General features: G+C 34.9%; 2 protein-coding genes and 2 long non-coding RNA genes across 13 annotated transcripts; 3 read left to right on the top strand and 1 right to left on the bottom strand.

The window, feature by feature from the left end:
- Positions 1-265: 265 nt before the first annotated feature.
- LOC120360077 lies at positions 266-1,247 on the top strand. The gene is made up of 2 exons (XR_005576730.1): positions 266-438; positions 783-1,247. It is a non-coding gene; the product is annotated as an uncharacterized LOC120360077 (long non-coding RNA).
- On the bottom strand, positions 911-15,572 carry LOC105195004 (sodium-dependent nutrient amino acid transporter 1). Of its 7 annotated transcripts, XM_039459745.1 has the most exons (15): positions 15,435-15,567; positions 14,823-14,907; positions 13,087-13,371; positions 12,114-12,260; positions 10,921-11,130; positions 7,804-7,926; positions 7,470-7,725; positions 6,894-7,116; positions 6,365-6,739; positions 5,869-6,235; positions 5,213-5,489; positions 4,934-5,028; positions 4,724-4,857; positions 1,161-1,247; positions 911-1,092 (listed from the first exon to the last, which is right to left on the bottom strand). In XM_039459745.1, the coding sequence occupies exons 3-15, from the start codon at positions 13,099-13,101 to the stop codon at positions 1,053-1,055; spliced, it is 2,349 nt and encodes a 782-aa protein (XP_039315679.1). In that variant the 5' UTR covers positions 13,102-13,371; positions 14,823-14,907; positions 15,435-15,567; the 3' UTR covers positions 911-1,052. The 7 variants fall into 7 exon arrangements, with proteins under 7 accessions (XP_039315679.1, XP_011158494.1, XP_011158493.1 ...); XM_011160192.3 differs by lacking the exon at positions 14,823-14,907 and having other exon boundaries at positions 13,087-13,197; positions 15,435-15,572; XM_011160191.3 differs by lacking the exons at positions 14,823-14,907; positions 15,435-15,567 and adding an exon at positions 14,299-14,436.
- On the top strand, positions 6,557-9,110 carry LOC120360076. The gene is made up of 3 exons (XR_005576729.1): positions 6,557-6,689; positions 6,886-7,101; positions 7,508-9,110. It is a non-coding gene; the product is annotated as an uncharacterized LOC120360076 (long non-coding RNA).
- LOC105195006 (intraflagellar transport protein 46 homolog) lies at positions 14,282-16,438 on the top strand. 4 transcript variants are annotated; one of them, XM_039459764.1, is made up of 4 exons: positions 14,282-14,396; positions 14,499-14,802; positions 14,986-15,174; positions 15,373-16,438. In XM_039459764.1, the coding sequence occupies exons 2-4, from the start codon at positions 14,579-14,581 to the stop codon at positions 15,953-15,955; spliced, it is 996 nt and encodes a 331-aa protein (XP_039315698.1). In that variant the 5' UTR covers positions 14,282-14,396; positions 14,499-14,578; the 3' UTR covers positions 15,956-16,438. The 4 variants fall into 4 exon arrangements, with proteins under 4 accessions (XP_039315698.1, XP_011158497.1, XP_011158498.1 ...); XM_011160195.3 differs by having other exon boundaries at positions 14,290-14,396; positions 14,525-14,802; XM_011160196.3 differs by having other exon boundaries at positions 14,325-14,437; positions 14,525-14,802.
- The last annotated feature ends 40 nt before the right edge of the window (positions 16,439-16,478 follow it).

Below are 16,478 nucleotides of genomic sequence, written 5' to 3' on the forward strand. Positions count from 1 at the left end.
TTATTGTTATTATCGCATAATTCCAAGAGATATGGACGGATTTTTATCGCGAATCTCGTCGCGGAACAACAAGTTTTCACATACGCATGAACACGCGATGGTAACACGTGATGGTACAAAATATAGCTACAAAAAGCTCCTGATAATTTACGACTGATATTGTGCGACATCACGTGTGTAAACGTATGAGATAATGTCATATTTAAATAGAAGGATATCCACAGGGACCTTCTAATGACGTGAAAAATAAGAGGAAGATTAATGCACCTGAAATAGAAATCGGCGGAACTTCTGCTTCCGTTTTTTGTTTGCTCGCCACTCGACGCGCTGTTGAAACACTCGTCACTCCATTCTTCCCAACAATAGGACCACGGAAGTACCGACTGGCAGCTAGCCACCATGTAGTAGAGCGTCAGAGCCATAAGGGCGCAATAATAGGTAATCACGGAGAATACTGATACCGCTACGCCATAGCCGATACCTAATAATTAACAAATTAATCGATTGTAATTAAATCCATTGAGTATAATTATCCATGATAATTAAAATTATTTATGTACTAAGTGTATATATGTATATAAATTATTACTCATGCACATGTAATAAATTATTAAGGAAGCGCGAACTGAAGACAAATCATCATACAAACTTTAAAGTCGCAATTTAAAGTGGAATAATTTTAATTGTAATAATATATATGTAATATATATTGATACATTTTTTAATTTATCTGAATGTATATTTTTACGTTTTAAGTAACAATTTCTTGACACTTTTCATAGGTCTGAGATCTTGGTCCTCATAGGAAATACCTTGGAATGCAGGCGACACCGACCAGATCTGCACGCAAGATCTGCTGGTGAACTGCCCGAGGATCATCTCCATGTAGTAGAAGGGTTTGCCGATTACGAAGAGCACTATTATGTAGGGAATTAGAAAGGCGCCGCCGCCGTTCTCGTAAGCCGTGTACGGAAATCGCCAGACGTTCCCAAGACCAACCGAGAACGCCACGCATGACAGGAGGAACTCCACTCCGTTTCCCCATTGGGCCCTCACATTCTTCTCCTCCTCCACCTTGACTGACAACGAGATCTGTGAAGTAAATTGCAAGGAGTTTTGAAAACTCTCAAAAAGGAAATCCTAATTAGTGTTAAACTTACTCTGCCTTCGAACTCATTTCCGCCAGCTGACAATGGAACAGACAGCTTGAATATACCGGGAGTTCCGCCAGTGTCGGTAACATGATTCTGCAAAATTAATTATTTGTTATCTGATGATTTTTTCTATAGTAAAATAGAAGACGGATCACCGCACCCGTAGTGTATAAACGTATGTACTACATACGCTCTATGACCGCAACGCATGTCTAATGAGACCTCCAAAAATGAGAAATTGCAATGCGACACGACCTCGTAGGAATACCTATTTAATTTGAATTATTCCAACAGACGCACTTCCTAGTTAAATTTATTTCTATTCTCGCGTTTTAAATTTATTTGGCAATGCATAATGCCTTGTGGTTACAGTCAACCGATTTCGAATAGAAGATATATAACTTTAACTCCATTAGCTATCGTTATTCATGTTGATGGACGTCAGATGGAAAAAAATAGTATAAATTGATAACTGATTGCATTTTACAATCTTTGTTGATAACAATTTAATTCAGGATTAATATGAGAAAGAATTTAAAAGCTTTAGTGATTATTTTGCTATAACACATCATGAGATATTACGTTTTATTATCATTACATACTTCATTCTTAATGGATTATTTTTGTTTTATCTTATCATAAAAATATTTAAAATAAAAATGTTTAAAATAATTATAATTAGAATGAAAACAATTGAAATTTTACTCGTAAATTGCGCTTTCCAACAAACATCCTGGCAACAGCCTTAACAATTCCAGCGTGTCAACCGCACTCTTAGTCTAAACTCTACCTATGAATATAATTTTTATACCATGACCTAAACGATCGCGTTTCTCTTCTCTTCTGATCTTATTTTTTATATATTATCTAACTCAATGTAGCCCACCGATGCGAGAATAACATTTCGAGCGCAGATGCGCACAATAGCATAACTTTTATAATCAATCAATTTACGATAATAAGTTGAATAACAAAGAAATAACAATGTTGTTTGATATTTTATTTAAGTTTAGTATTTTGTAGTGAAAGAAAAGTAAAATTTTTAATATTATAATTAAAAATTTTACGTTATTCTATAATATTAATTAATCCTATATACATATATATATATATATACTCGTATATATATATATGTATATAGGATATATAATACTCCTATTAATTTCATTATTATTATATATTTGAAATTTCTAATGTTACATAAACAATAAACGGTAGCATTGTGTAAAAATGGTAGTTTACGAATTAAGTTCCGACATTCTTTGGTCAAACATTTACGATACACAATGGCAATTAAGCGATAATGATTAAAGGCTGTTTGAAGAAATGAACGTAAAACTGGCTACGTAAACGACAAACGCAATATCTCTGCAAACATTCACGTTTACTTATTCGTACAAATAGAATCGCGCCATTTTTTTTATACAAACAGAGATTAATCGTGTAATTCGATGACAATTATCGATGCTCACAAAGGGCTTTAGATTTGCAGCTACGTCAAGATTATTTCGCTTTTCGTAAAATTGTAAATTAAAATATTACAGCTTTGAAAGAAATGCATTTTTGATAATATAAAATCAAAATTAAAGATGTAGAAAGATATATTTGTTAAAATTGATATATTTATTAAAAAGATAAAGAAAAATATATTTATTAAAATTATATATTTAAAATTTCCCCATTTAATATTTTACCGTTCACTTTTATCGTTAATCTTATAATAAAGATAAAAGTATTCCTGGAAAAGAATCACTCTTCCTTTCTCGTGATAAATTTTTCCTCCATAAAGAATATAAATCTTTTGCCTCTTTTCACAAATGCTAAATTAATTGTAATTATAATTGTAATTGACAGCCCTACAACACGAAATTATTTCTTTATGTTGTACATACATGAATCTTCAAATTACCCATGCTGACTTTTTTTTCGGTGTTTCTTCGAGATGCACTATTGACCACTATTGGCTCTTTTTTTCGTAATTCTACGCGTGTCTTAGCCAGTCGACAGTCTTTGACAGACTGCTTAAAGAATTCGCGCGACGTTTGACGTATCCGTGCATACAGATCTGCAAGCGCAATTCTTTCCGTCAGATTAAAGTGCGCGCACGAGCACTCACGGTAATCACGCTCGATCAAACTTCTACCAGTTTTTCTTTCCTCTCCCTCTCCTCCTCCTCTTCGTTCCCTCCTATTTTGTCACATCTTACACCATCCCATTTGTTTTACATAAATCTTCTGTTGTATGTACATATGTAATAGTAGCAGGTGATTACATAGTACGGAATCTTTTTTTTCTTTATGAATTTTCGCTTGCGTTTAATTTCATTATAGCGATATAGCAACATTTCTTGGTGCGGTTTCTCTTTCCTCAAGGAAGAGATAGATCACCAATCGAAATAACAAATCTTTATATTGAATCTCTTTTTTTCAGATAAAAGGTGAATCTTGTACAAAATTTACATTGAGAAGATATAATGAAACAAATGCGATAACATGAGAAATGTTTCTGCAATTAAATTATGAGCGAAAGAGAGAGAGAGAGGGAGGGAGGGAGAGAGGCAGAAAAATACATTTCTTGCAGACGTTTCATTTTATTATATACTGCACGCTGTCTGTTGAAAGATTCGCACCTGCCAAGGTTTACAAGTGAGTAAGTCGAGTGACATTTTATAACAAGACGAATGCGAACGTATGCGACGATTAACTCCTATAATTATTTCATCATTATATACGTTGATAATGCTCCGAAGCGAAACTAAGTAATTAGTACCAATGTCGTCAGAGGATATTCCGCTTCGCAAATAAATGAGGATCTTTCGGAGCGTAGTGCACAGCAACAATTACGATATTACGCTAAATTAATGCCAATATAATTGCGCAAACAGATCAATTGCGGATATCTTGCTATAATTTATACTCGATTTAACAAAGATCGCCGATCTTCATTAATCGAATTCATTTCGATTTATTGTCCATGGTTTCAAATAACGCATTCTGCAGCACACGTTAGTTGCGTAATGTCAATGTAATTTCCTTCATCTCAAGTGTAAATAAACGTGGAAAGCTTATTAGAGTAAATCTCAATTATCGAATATTACGCGTGAGCAATGCTACGGAGAGGCGAGCTGCACAGTCGAACGGATTTCTATAATGACACGTTTCATCTGACTGATTCCTGATCCACGTAATGATAAACCGGCATAATTCTAAAGAAGAGAGAACCCAACCAAAGAATTACGATCATATAAATCTGATCGTCCAAATATATGTATAATGCAACTGATAATTCATTCGTGTGCAATTAAATAACGTTTTGTACGACACGGCGCGTTTTGTAAGGCACGACTTATTATATACTTTCGATATTTAGAAACATCTCTGTTCTAATTTGATATACTTTCAAAATGTTTCCTTTTTAAAAAATTGTCGACTAAACATGCATTATTGTAGAATATAATACGTGAAATTATATTTCTTTTCTACTACATTACACTAATTAATAGAAGTTGCATAAGAGCGCATAATTGACTTAGACAAAGGAACAAACAATAAATAAAGTTGAGCTATTACTTAAAAAATATCTTCATCAAACCACCTTGAGCTCCGAACTTTTTTTCTGTCACAAATGCTTCCCATTCTGTGTGTATTTTCGGGTTTTTAGGTCCCCATTTGTCTCTCGCGGGCTGAAATGCCGCTTTGACGGACTATAAATTTTCAAATTTTATTAGTGATCTCGAATTTAACTATGAATTCGATTAATTTTATTACCACGAGACTTACTTCGGTAAACGACGACATTCTATTCGTAATAACTTTCTGGCAAATCCACCATATTATAGGAGATATTCCCAGTATCAGCACAAACCATCCTATTCCTGAAAATAAAAAAGCCAAAAACAGATTTAAAGATTGGAAAGCAATGATAATCTTTAAATCTGTAATCTATAATGAAATTTACGTTCTTGTATACTGTACAATAGAAGAAATTGGATATATAATGTACATAATGATACATAATAACGTGATACAAAATTATAAAATCGATAAAATTTCACTGACCGTAGGCATAATTAGGAAATTGTGCACCGTCATATGTAGGTGGCTCATAAGTGACGCACGTATAAATCAGTATAACAATCATGAGCAAAGGCGTGATTATGAGCCAACAAGAACGCCAGTAAAAACCTAGTCTTTTGCCCAGCATGAATTCCATATCATTGAGAAAATTCGAGAGGCCATACACCCAGAAAATGGTTGTTATCTCGAGAACGCCGACAATTATCGCCACAAAAGTACCACCGTAATAATCGATCAAAGTTATGAACCATTGACCACCCTGCGATTAATATTTATTAAATATTAACACGGAATCAAAATTCTATCAAAAATATATCTACCTTTCAAGATTTTTGACATTTTTTTTATTATTTAAATAAATGTAAAAATTTGTCTTGTATTGTAATTAATGAACGACGACTTATTAGAATAATAATCTCTGTTCTAATCTCTGTTACTAAATTTTTAATTTTTATTCAGCATTTAATATTAAATGAATTCAATTAACATTTTGCGTGACACTTTGCGCGTACACTTTTATATTGCTGAAACACATGCACGATTAGTTATCAGGTATCGGTTAGACGCATAACACTTATGACTAATGTTTGTATCAACTGTGTGTTTAAGAACAAGCTTGGGTGACCTGTTTAACGTACCGGAGTGATATAGATGAGGCTGACGACGAAACCGAAGCAGGTGATGCAAAGCACCAACAACCACTGTCTCATCTTGGGCAAATGATCGCGGAAGATGCTAAATGTCGCGCCGCATAGCGCGACAGCACTTCCAATGCCAAGAACCAATAGCATGATGAAGAACAAGACAGAAAATAGTTGCGGTACAAAAGTGAAACGCGATAGCGCGTCCGGATAGGAAATGAAGGCCAAACCAGTGCCGCCGCGGACCACCTTGGCGATATCCTTCGTTTTCATCTCGTGAGCTAGATTACCGAGAATGCCGAAGATAGTGCAACCAGCCATCAGGCTGGTGAATGTGTCCAACGTGGTCACTATCATTACATCCCTGAGGAGATGAGCAGAATAAAATAGGTGTAACAATGTAAATCAAAAAATAGTATTTTGAAAGTGTATTCAAAAGCTTATTTTACTTAATTAATATTTTTCATATTTTCACTCTATCGTTATGTATTACCTGTCCACTCTGTGTCCGAAATTATTGTAGGATGAATAGTTAATGATCGGGCCGAAGCAGACCGACAACGAGAAAAAACATTGTGTGATAGCGGCGTACCAGACGTTGGGTTTCCACAAAGCGTCCCATTTCGGCGTTACGAAGAACAGGATGCCGTCAACGGCACCCTCAAGAGTGACGGCTCTGATCAGCAGCGCCGTCATCACGATATAAGGAAATATCGCAAGGAAATACGCGGCTTTGCCTGTGCTTTTTACGCCGCGAAAAAGCACCAGAAAGACGCAAGCCCAACTGAGGAACAGATATATCGACAACTGCCAAGACGGTACGCCGATACCGTCCTCGATGGACTCATATTCCTTTAATACTATCTTCCTAAAGATCATATTAAAAAAAATTGTATTAGTCATTTCTAAAAAGTCCAATAGAAAATGTTTCATATTAAATGCACAAGTATAATATTAACGAGGACTTTCAAATATTAATGAAGCTATAAAAGTCATTAACGCGCGCTGTTTCAGTCTCGAACCTGAAATAAAGTTCCGCGGAACTTCGAACTGTGACGTTACGATCCTCGGAGGTGCTCTTGTTCGTCGAGACATCGATACAATAGTCCTGCCATTCCGGACGACAGATCGACCACGGTAATTCAGATTGGAAACTCGACACCAAATAATGCAGAGTCAATGCCATCAAAGCGCAGTAGTACGAAACGACGCAGAACGCGCCGAACGCCTGTGAGTATCCCAATCCTGAAAGCGAATTTCAAGTGTCGTAGATATTCTTGATATCGTGAGATAAAAAAATCAAGAAAATAATATCTATTAGATATTTACAAGAAAATTTATTATAAAACTATTTGAATAGACAAAACAAATTCTTGAGATTTTTTGTTTAATATTTTTATAATACTTTCAGCGCTATCGATCAAATTTTAAATAATTTATTATTTTAACAAATTATTTAATTTTAATTATATTGATAAGTAAAAGGTAGTTATCATTTAAGTAATTTTTAGAAAAATCTCATAGATATTTTCTGTGACAAGTATTCGCGATTTAAATTTATTAAAATGAAATTATCTTAATTTTTCGGATTATCTCACCCTTCATAGCTGGTGTCATGTACCATGTTTTTGCACAGGATCTACTGGTGAATTGTCCCAAGAGCCCCTCCAGGAGGTAAAACGGTTTCCCGATCAGAATCAGCACTATGATATAGGGTATCAGGAAGGCGCCGCCGCCGTTCTCGTACGCGGTAAACGGAAATCTCCACACGTTCCCTAATCCAACGGAAGTAGCTATACAGGCCATCAGAAACTCTAATCTACCTCCCCATTCCGCCTCCTTAATGACCGTGGTCTGGCAACGGAAAATTTATTTCGTATAATTAACGACATTATTTCTATTGATTTACCTAATGATGCATGTAATACGTACTGAACTTTCAGGTGGCTCCTGCTGCTTATCTTGATGCGTCGCTGTCGCGTAATCGGGTGGAATATTTTCGTGAGAATCGAAACCGTCTAACTGGAAAGCCTCGTTAGTATATCCACTTTGTCTCTGAAAAAAAAGATGATATTCGCGAATAAATTTAATAGGAAATTACGGTGACCGGTCTTCGTGTGTTTTAATTGTAGAAAATCTTACATAAACGCCGTCTTCTATCTTTTCCGTTTTAGCCATCGCGTCGTACAGCGAAACGCGAGAAACTAAGAATTAATTTTCAAAATTTTTGTCTTCAACGACGGAGCGTTACGTTAATCGCCGCGCACGAAAAACTGCCCCAGACTTTTTCACCGATAAATATCGAAGCCAGGATCCCGTAGCAATTACTCTCGCAGGGGAGCAATCTTTATCTTCACTCGCGGATGAACTTCGCGATAAGATACTGAACCAAAGTAGCACTCTCGCAGTACTTCGAACGAGATCACGATTTTCTTTTTTGCTCTTCTCTCGTTTTGAACTCGTACATAATTTGCAATATTTCTAACGGAATTGATAGCAAACTAGATGTTATATTAGTATAGTAAGTGTCAACACACTTCACGTATAGCCATCACTCGCGAATGCTAATCTGCCGCACAGATTTCTCTTTCAGAATATTGCTAATTTGCAGATTTCTATGAAAGAAACCCAACGCAGTCTGCAAAGATACAATTAATGACTGACAGTTTCTTTGCCCCGCGGCAAAGATAACGATTCATCCGGAAGCGCTCGGGATAATTTCATATACCGAGGGAACCGTTGCGTCTACGAATTCGCGATCGACGAATAACAAAGATACCAATGCGCTCCTTGCATCCGTACCACTCGAGGACACGACTCCGAGATCTATGCCGCTCGTTAGCCACCGATTGGTCAACAAATCCACGTAAAGTTGGATAAAGCTGTCCCTCTTCGATTAGATACCAGTTCTCCGTGTCTCACACACGCTACTTCACCGACATCACGTGTTCTTTCATCTCCTCCTCCTGATGTAACGAGCGCGGTAAACCAGCATTTTTTAAGTCATCTTAGATCCTCAAGGACCTCTCGTAGCGCAAACGAACTCAATACGCAGATAAAATCTTTCTATAAGATCTTTTCGAAAGCGATTTCTATTAGTCGCACTATTATTTGCCAAGAGCGTTTTTTTTTAACTGAATTCTTCCATTCGTGAAATTCATGAATAAGAACCCTGAAGAATTAAAAAAAAAGTGTGATATAATTATAATATATGTGTATAAATATATGTATTACAATTACATTATTTAATTTTAAATAATTTAAAATTACTTTTCTTTCCAAGGCGTAGACAAGAAGTGAAAAATTCGCAAAATTAGAGTTGGATTTATATGCTTATCTGTAAGGATTTCTCGAGCATAGAAAATTTTATTCCAACTCTCACTTATAATTTCTTATCTAATTGTTTTCAAGAGAAACATACACATATAGATGTTTTAACATATTATTCAGAATAATACATACATTTTTTTAGAATATAATAAGTTATTACCATCAATAAAGTTAATAAATGAAGGTAATTTCAAATTACATAATTAATCTTAAGAAAGTGCATGAAAACAAGAATTCAAGTTATTATAATTCCAGAAATAAAAATTTATTGTTATTACTGTGTGATTTATTTCTTAATTAGAGATTGTCAAGAAATATCGAGAACGGCGTTCATTTTGATTGCCATTGTAAAAATTAATTACGCAATCGAATTATCTTGATCAATGTGTTGTGAAAAGGATAAATGAGATAAACATTGACACAATGTGCATTCGTGTTTGAAATACTTCAAGTACTAAGGTAAGATTTTTTTTATCTTAACAAAAACGAGACTAGGTCAAGATCATAAAGTTATAAAGACTACAATTGTGTGACGCGTGGATGAGATTATCAGATTGCTCTTACGAATTCTCATTGCTAGAAAATCACCCGAAATATGATATCGATACGATAATAAAATTAAGCAATGATCATGATTTCTCTATAGTATTCGGTGATTTTTTTCTTTACACGTGTCATACTGTCTTCATGTTAAAAATTGTCTAGAAAATGTCCTTGGAATTTTTCTCACGTAAATAAAAAAATTGCAACGTACGCGATAATATGTTTATATAAAAATTATTAAATCTCAATAAACTCATCTATAAAATATTTCTCATTAGACACGAATTATCCGTCACGAATAAATTCGATAGATACTTAGTGACTTGCTAATTGAGATGAAGAAAATTTGTTGACGTAGAAGTGCTCCGTAAATTATTAAACGGTATTTATACGAAAATCATAATGATATTTATGTATTAATTTGTTATGGCAAAAATGACGAAAATAGTCCATCTCTGTCGTATGATTGTCGATAATATCTATGTTAACTTATTAAAATGCATTTTTGCATCATACATTGTTCAAGGCCCACCTTTATGGAAATATAATGTTATTCATTTGCAAGATATGAACAGAATCAAGCAGAACTAGTTCCGATTAAATTAAAAACGTAAACATGTTCGAGTATCTTTATTGCAATTATTTTCTATTCAATTAAAGATTTCACGTTATTCCGTGTAATATTTTGTGTATATATCATACAAATATTTTAGAATATTCATACGATATCATATGCTGTTAAAGTACTATCGAAAAATTTTTTAAACATATCAAGGACAATTTGTAAAATTATATCCGTATACGCTCGAAAAAGATTGTCTATTCGATATCGCGATGTCTTTGTTAAACCTTTCAATTAATAGATCGATCTTTTTTTGACAAGAATGACACGTGACGAAAAATTGTATACATTTTTGGAAAACAACGCTTAAATCAATCTAAAAACGATTAGTAAACGATTAATCAAGTTATGGACAATTTGGGCGACGTGTATTATCTAGTTCAATTGATTGTCCGGCAGATTTTGATATTTCTGCGAGTACGTTCTTTCCATCTAACCTGCTTATGATTGAAAAAAAAAACCTGAATAATATTCCTGTTGTATTATTATGTCGGCGTTAATGCATGCGAGTTTTATATCTAATTGTCTGTATATGTAATGTATGACAGACTTACACAATATAGTTTTGTGTCACAGGACTTTGCCTTCCGTGAGTTTATATGGTTCGCTCCTGCAGAAGAGGATCTCAATACTGTAGATTCGAAAATACACGCCATCGCGCCGCAGCATCCTGTCACAGACTTTTTCGTATTCCTCGCCGTTTGCGGGCTCCTCTTCGCATTTATGATATTGTCCACGAATTCTTCCAAGAGCGAAGCGTTAAACTATGATGCAAGCGACATCGAGACGTAAGTTTTTTTCACATCGCCAGACAATCATTAAAAAAGATTTAACAAGTATAATTGTAGCTCTATATATGCATACGCAGTGTCAATTTGTTAAAAGGTAAAAGAAGCGATAATATAAATGTTGGTGTAGAAATATAGTTATAACGAAAAGTTTTACATGTACGTTTCGGGCTTACTTGTTTCTTATCGACATGTGGAAAATTACATTATCAAAAGAGAATGAAAAAATTTATAGGCGAAGTAAACGCTTTCGGTTTTCGTACAAGAGTAACAACTTGTCTCCGAGATGAAATCAGAAAGTCTCTTTGATCTCATCTCGGAGACAAGTTGTTACTCTTGTACGAGAACCAAAAGCGATTACTTCGCCTATAAATCTTTTCATTCTCTCGTTATATACGACTCCGTTACTATTATCTGCGATGATTGAAACGTCAACGGACGGATTGCTGCTGACAATGAGTTTTTCTAACTGGAGAATACGCGTCCACGTCTTTGACAAAAAAAAAAAAAAAAAAAAAAAAACTCGTCTACGTAAGCGTTAATCTGCGGATGAGCCAATCGTTATCCGATTGTAATTAAATTTCTCACGGTATTTGGATAATGTAATACTATCGTTTAAATTGCGAATAAGCCGACTTTTGTTGTCCGTTTTATTTTAATCTATTCTCTTTTGATAATGTAATTTTCCACATGTTAATAAGGGGCAAGTAAACCCGAAACGTACATATGTAAAACTTTTCGTTATAATTATATTTCTATATTATCGCTCCACCATTTCACCAACATCTATATTATCGCTCTTTTTTGATCTTTTAACAAATTGAGAAAGAATTTATTTAATTTTCATTAATTGAGATTATTTATTTGATAAATATTATTAATCAAAAGTTAAAAGAATTTAACCGAGGTCTTTCTGCGACTAACAGGATTTCTATGGCTCTCGAAGAAAATGCTGGTACCTTCTGGTACTCGAGAACCACGGAATTACCGAGCTGCTTCCACACTTGCGGCGACTCGATTGGTCCATCGCGTGACGTCGTTCCCAAGATACAGAATATTTCGCATCCGGTTATTTCAAACACCAAGGTGTCGCCGTGCAAAGGTCTCTATAAGAGTAACAGTTCAATTAACAAATTAATTATATCATCCTTTCTGAAAAGAGATAAATAAATAGATGTATTTATCTCTTTCTATGCAATTTATTCTTAAGTTGAGATGAAAAAATTATATATTTTTTTTATTTTGACATTTTTTTTCTAAAATTCCTAAATTTTCTGCAATAACGCAAATTATAATTTTAATGTTCTATCGTACGATATCGCAGATACGCGATGCACGAGATAACGCAATTCTATTTGACAAACTCGGTAAAAGTCTGTTTCACGAAGTTAATCCTATTTCTTTCGTCTTTACTTTAGAATCTAGAATCTCGAATTACAACGTGCGCTCTAGCTATATTAAGCACTCTCCGAAGACGCAGATGAATCGTCCTGTTTGTCAAACGACACCCCGAGAATGGTTGGTAAGATGCACGAGAAGCGGTCACGTCTACGGAAAGTATCCGATTTAGAAGAAGTAATTGACGTCAAAGCTAATGAATGAAGGGATCTATTTGAGACAATTCGTCGTTTAATTCGAGATGAAAATGTCGTCTTCGTCTGAAAAGGATCGCGATGACTTTCTCAAACGTTCTTCGGCAATTTTTGATAACTATAATAACTATTTTTGATGATTATTTAACTATTTTCCTTGTTATTGTTTATATAGTCTTTTTACCGCACGATATAATCCTGCCGGCTAATTTTTATATTTTTATCAACGTTTATACGTTGCTCGTATCATCGAATGTAATCCCTGTAGGAGAGATTGCACATATTTATAATCGACTTATAAAATGCGTTAATAAATGCTTTACAGCTTGTGAGTTCTTACCGATTGGTTTGGCATTTTTAATGACGATTAACCCATTTGACGTATGCGTTATCGGTAGATAACGAGACGTGTGAGCTCCCATCAGCAATTTATTGTACTTGTCTGCATTGCCTATCATAAAACGAAAGCCATCTTTATCTTCGCGGACAGTGTCTTTTGCTTGGATTATGTGAATTATGCACATAAAGATTGAGCTCGATCGAAGCCGTTTACAATATGAAGAACACGTGGTAGAAAAATTTTATCAAATCTTGAGAATTTTTTAAATTGGTATTACAGTTGTTTCTGAAATGATAAATATATATAAATGAAAAAATTATATAAATCCTCTTAGATATAATATTGCTAAAATGCAAATAGAAATAAGAAGTACACAAGATGAAAAATGCATGAAGCTTGCGCTACACCTTATATAAATACAAGTATATTATTACAAGATACACGAGCAATAAATTTGTTGCGGTTAAATCCGATTAGTATGCAATTGCGAAGCATGATCCGATTCACTTAAATTGTGCCACAAAGCCGGGGATTCCTATTGATAAAAAAAAAACATCATTCGAGGAAACGAGAAGGGAATTACCCGTTAGACACTTATCTTGCAGGAAACAAATATGTTATTACAGATTATTGAAAAATTAGAGCACGCTTCTTGCATTTATACGCCTTTTGTATTTATATTGTTAATTTATTATTGATGATATAAATTTAATGGTATCTTATTCATTAATCACTATAATGAACTTAAATTATTTCACACACTATTATTAAATAATCAATTCTTTCCTGGTGAAAATTTTTCTCAAAATTTTTTATATAATTTTTCAAAATTTCTGTATAATTTTATAACTTTCTCAGATTTTTTTATACGAATTGGAATACTTTTCAGAAATACTTATAAAGTTGACATTTTTATTTTCCAAAATTTTTCATATATGTTAATTATGAAATATCCTAATAAGAAATTCAAAGATTTTTTGTTCTATAATTTCTGATAAAATGTTATAAAATTTAAAAAAAATTAAAAGTATTTTTTTAAAATTACGAAATAAAAAATCTCAGAATATTTCAAAATTCACATGTACGAAAAATTTGAAAGAAAAGATGTAGACTTTCCGAGCATTTTTGAGTATTTTTGAAAAATGTTCCAATCCTATAAAAATCATGAGAAAAATTTTTATCAGAGTTATTATTAAATAAATAATTCATTACTTATGCGTATTCTTTGAACAGCTGATCCCAATCAATGAAACTATGGCAACGTTAAGGAAACAAACCGCTGTCATTGTTCAACCGTGTCGAACGTGGAGGTAGTGTATCGAGCGAATTATCCTGTTTCCTTCCTATTACAGTTAAGGGTCATAAATCTACATAGATCGCGATACGAGCCGTTCGATAATTCACTCTTTAAGGTCTATTCACGCTCGTCGTCATACAGACTCTAAAAGCAATCGTCGAAGGACGTGCCGATGGACACTCCTCGGCGCCAACCATGGATATCAAGGATAGCAGCGACGACGAAGACGAAAGAACGGGCGACAACACGATGTTCGGTAAATTCGACGAGGCGATCGTGGTGCGTAATGCTGAGGAGATCAAGAGCCCGGTGAGCCGCGGGCTCGCGAGTTCCAGGAAGACCAGGAAAAGTACGACAAGCGACAGCACAAACACGTTGGCGTCTAGCTCGCCGCGTGGCAGCAAGCATGAATTTAGAAGGTAATTGCATACCTACTTACATAAATCATACACTTATTACTATTGCTAATTAACAGTAATGCACATCCAGTGACGTCGGTCTCGTCGAATTACCGCAGAATTTTCCTGAAACATATTTCTCGCGTGAATATTGCATTTGCAGATAAAAAATATAAATATAGAATAATTGTTTTAATCCGGCAGACGCTCGAGTGACGTCGGCTTCGAGAAATCGATAGGAATTGGCAGTGATCCTTCGGATAGTGAGGAGAGTGACGATGATGATATACAGGGTACCAGTGTCGCGAAGGCAATCGATCTTTATGATCCTAAGGAATTTGAAAATCTGGATACCTCGATGGAAGTTAAGGAATTATTTCAAAATATCCAAAGGTAAGCATTTAGCGCGTTTCTGTTAAAATTTACAAATTTGTCAAATCAGAGAGACAATAATTAAATAGAAAAAGCTATTAATAAAATTAATTAGATTTAATTAATAAATTAGATATAATAAAAAATTATCGAGTTTATCAAGACTTGACTTATTGTTCTCATAATCAAACGATTGATCTCGATCGTCAATCCGTTTAGGTACACGCCACAGAGGATCGAGCTCAATTACAAGCTGATGCCGTTCGTTCCCGATTACATACCAGCGGTCGGCGACATAGACGCTTTCATAAAGGTGCCGAGGCCTGACGGAGTCGAAGATAAGATAGGTCTGACCGTACTAGATGAGCCCTGCACCAATCAGTCGGATCCAGCGGTGCTGCACCTACAGCTACGCAATCATTCCAGAAGCGCTGGCGCTGCCGTGAGACAGGCAGTCGTCAAAAGAATAGAGGATGCTGAGAAGAACAGCAAGTCGATTGACAAATGGATTGATGATATGAATCAGCTGCACAGAAGCAAACATCTACCGGGCGTGCATATGAACTGCGCGATGCCGGACATCGACGGACTAATGCAGCAGTGGCCACCACAGGTGGAGGACAAGCTCAACGAATTGCAACTAAATTTATCAGAGCTCGACTGCGAGCTGCCGCAACTGGTCGACGTGGTCTGCAATCTCCTGGACATTCCCACGCGAGAGAACACGCGACTGGAAGCCCTCCACACGCTGTTCACGCTCTACCTAGAAATTAGAAACGTTGAAAACCGGAACTTTAGTTAGAATTAAACAAATCAGACTGTAGTTAAGCTTAATGGACATTTGACTCTAAACGACTCCAAAGACGCGTTCAAGGAACACGCTGATGGTGCTATGCAGCGCTGTTGCGTCATTCTGTCTTTATCGTTCATTAAACGTAAAACAAGAATAAAATAACATGATAATGCCTTCTCCAAACGCGTCTTAGGAGTCACGTCTGTTGTATAACTCTAGTATTATTAATTGATACGTTTATAACTCAATATGAATTCTACATTTGTATCCATGTAAATGCAGACAGTGCAGACTTGATAGTTGTAAGATTTGACCGTAAACAATCGTAATTACATCTCGATATTTCAAACATCCACAATCCTTCGAATAATTTATCTGGTATATGTTAGCCTCGTTTCCTTGTAATCTTTCAATTTTTTTCGCTAAAATAATAAGATTACAGATTACAAATAAAGATCCAGGAATAAAGATTACAATATTATTGCATCCAGACTCCAAACGTTTTATCTCATGGTGTTGTTCATATCTATTG

The sequence above is a fragment of the Solenopsis invicta genome, chromosome 2 (genome assembly GCF_016802725.1).
Source record: "Solenopsis invicta isolate M01_SB chromosome 2, UNIL_Sinv_3.0, whole genome shotgun sequence".
Lineage (NCBI taxonomy): Eukaryota > Metazoa > Arthropoda > Insecta > Hymenoptera > Formicidae > Solenopsis > Solenopsis invicta.

Excerpts from the sequence above, each read along its gene's own strand:
- LOC105195004 (XM_011160192.3), bottom strand. Across the intron at positions 7,726-7,803 it reads AGGAGCCACCTGAAAGTTCA|ACCACGGTCATTAAGGAGGC; the intron begins GTACGTATTACA and ends TTCCGTTGCCAG. Across the intron at positions 1,093-1,160 it reads GAAATGAGTTCGAAGGCAGA|ATCTCGTTGTCAGTCAAGGT; the intron begins GTAAGTTTAACA and ends TTTACTTCACAG.
- LOC105195006 (XM_039459764.1), top strand. The coding sequence starts at position 14,579 with ATGGATATCAAGGATAGCAGCGACGACGAAGACGAAAGAACGGGCGAC. Across the intron at positions 14,803-14,985 it reads AGCAAGCATGAATTTAGAAG|ACGCTCGAGTGACGTCGGCT; the intron begins GTAATTGCATAC and ends TTAATCCGGCAG. Across the intron at positions 15,175-15,372 it reads TTATTTCAAAATATCCAAAG|GTACACGCCACAGAGGATCG; the intron begins GTAAGCATTTAG and ends CAATCCGTTTAG.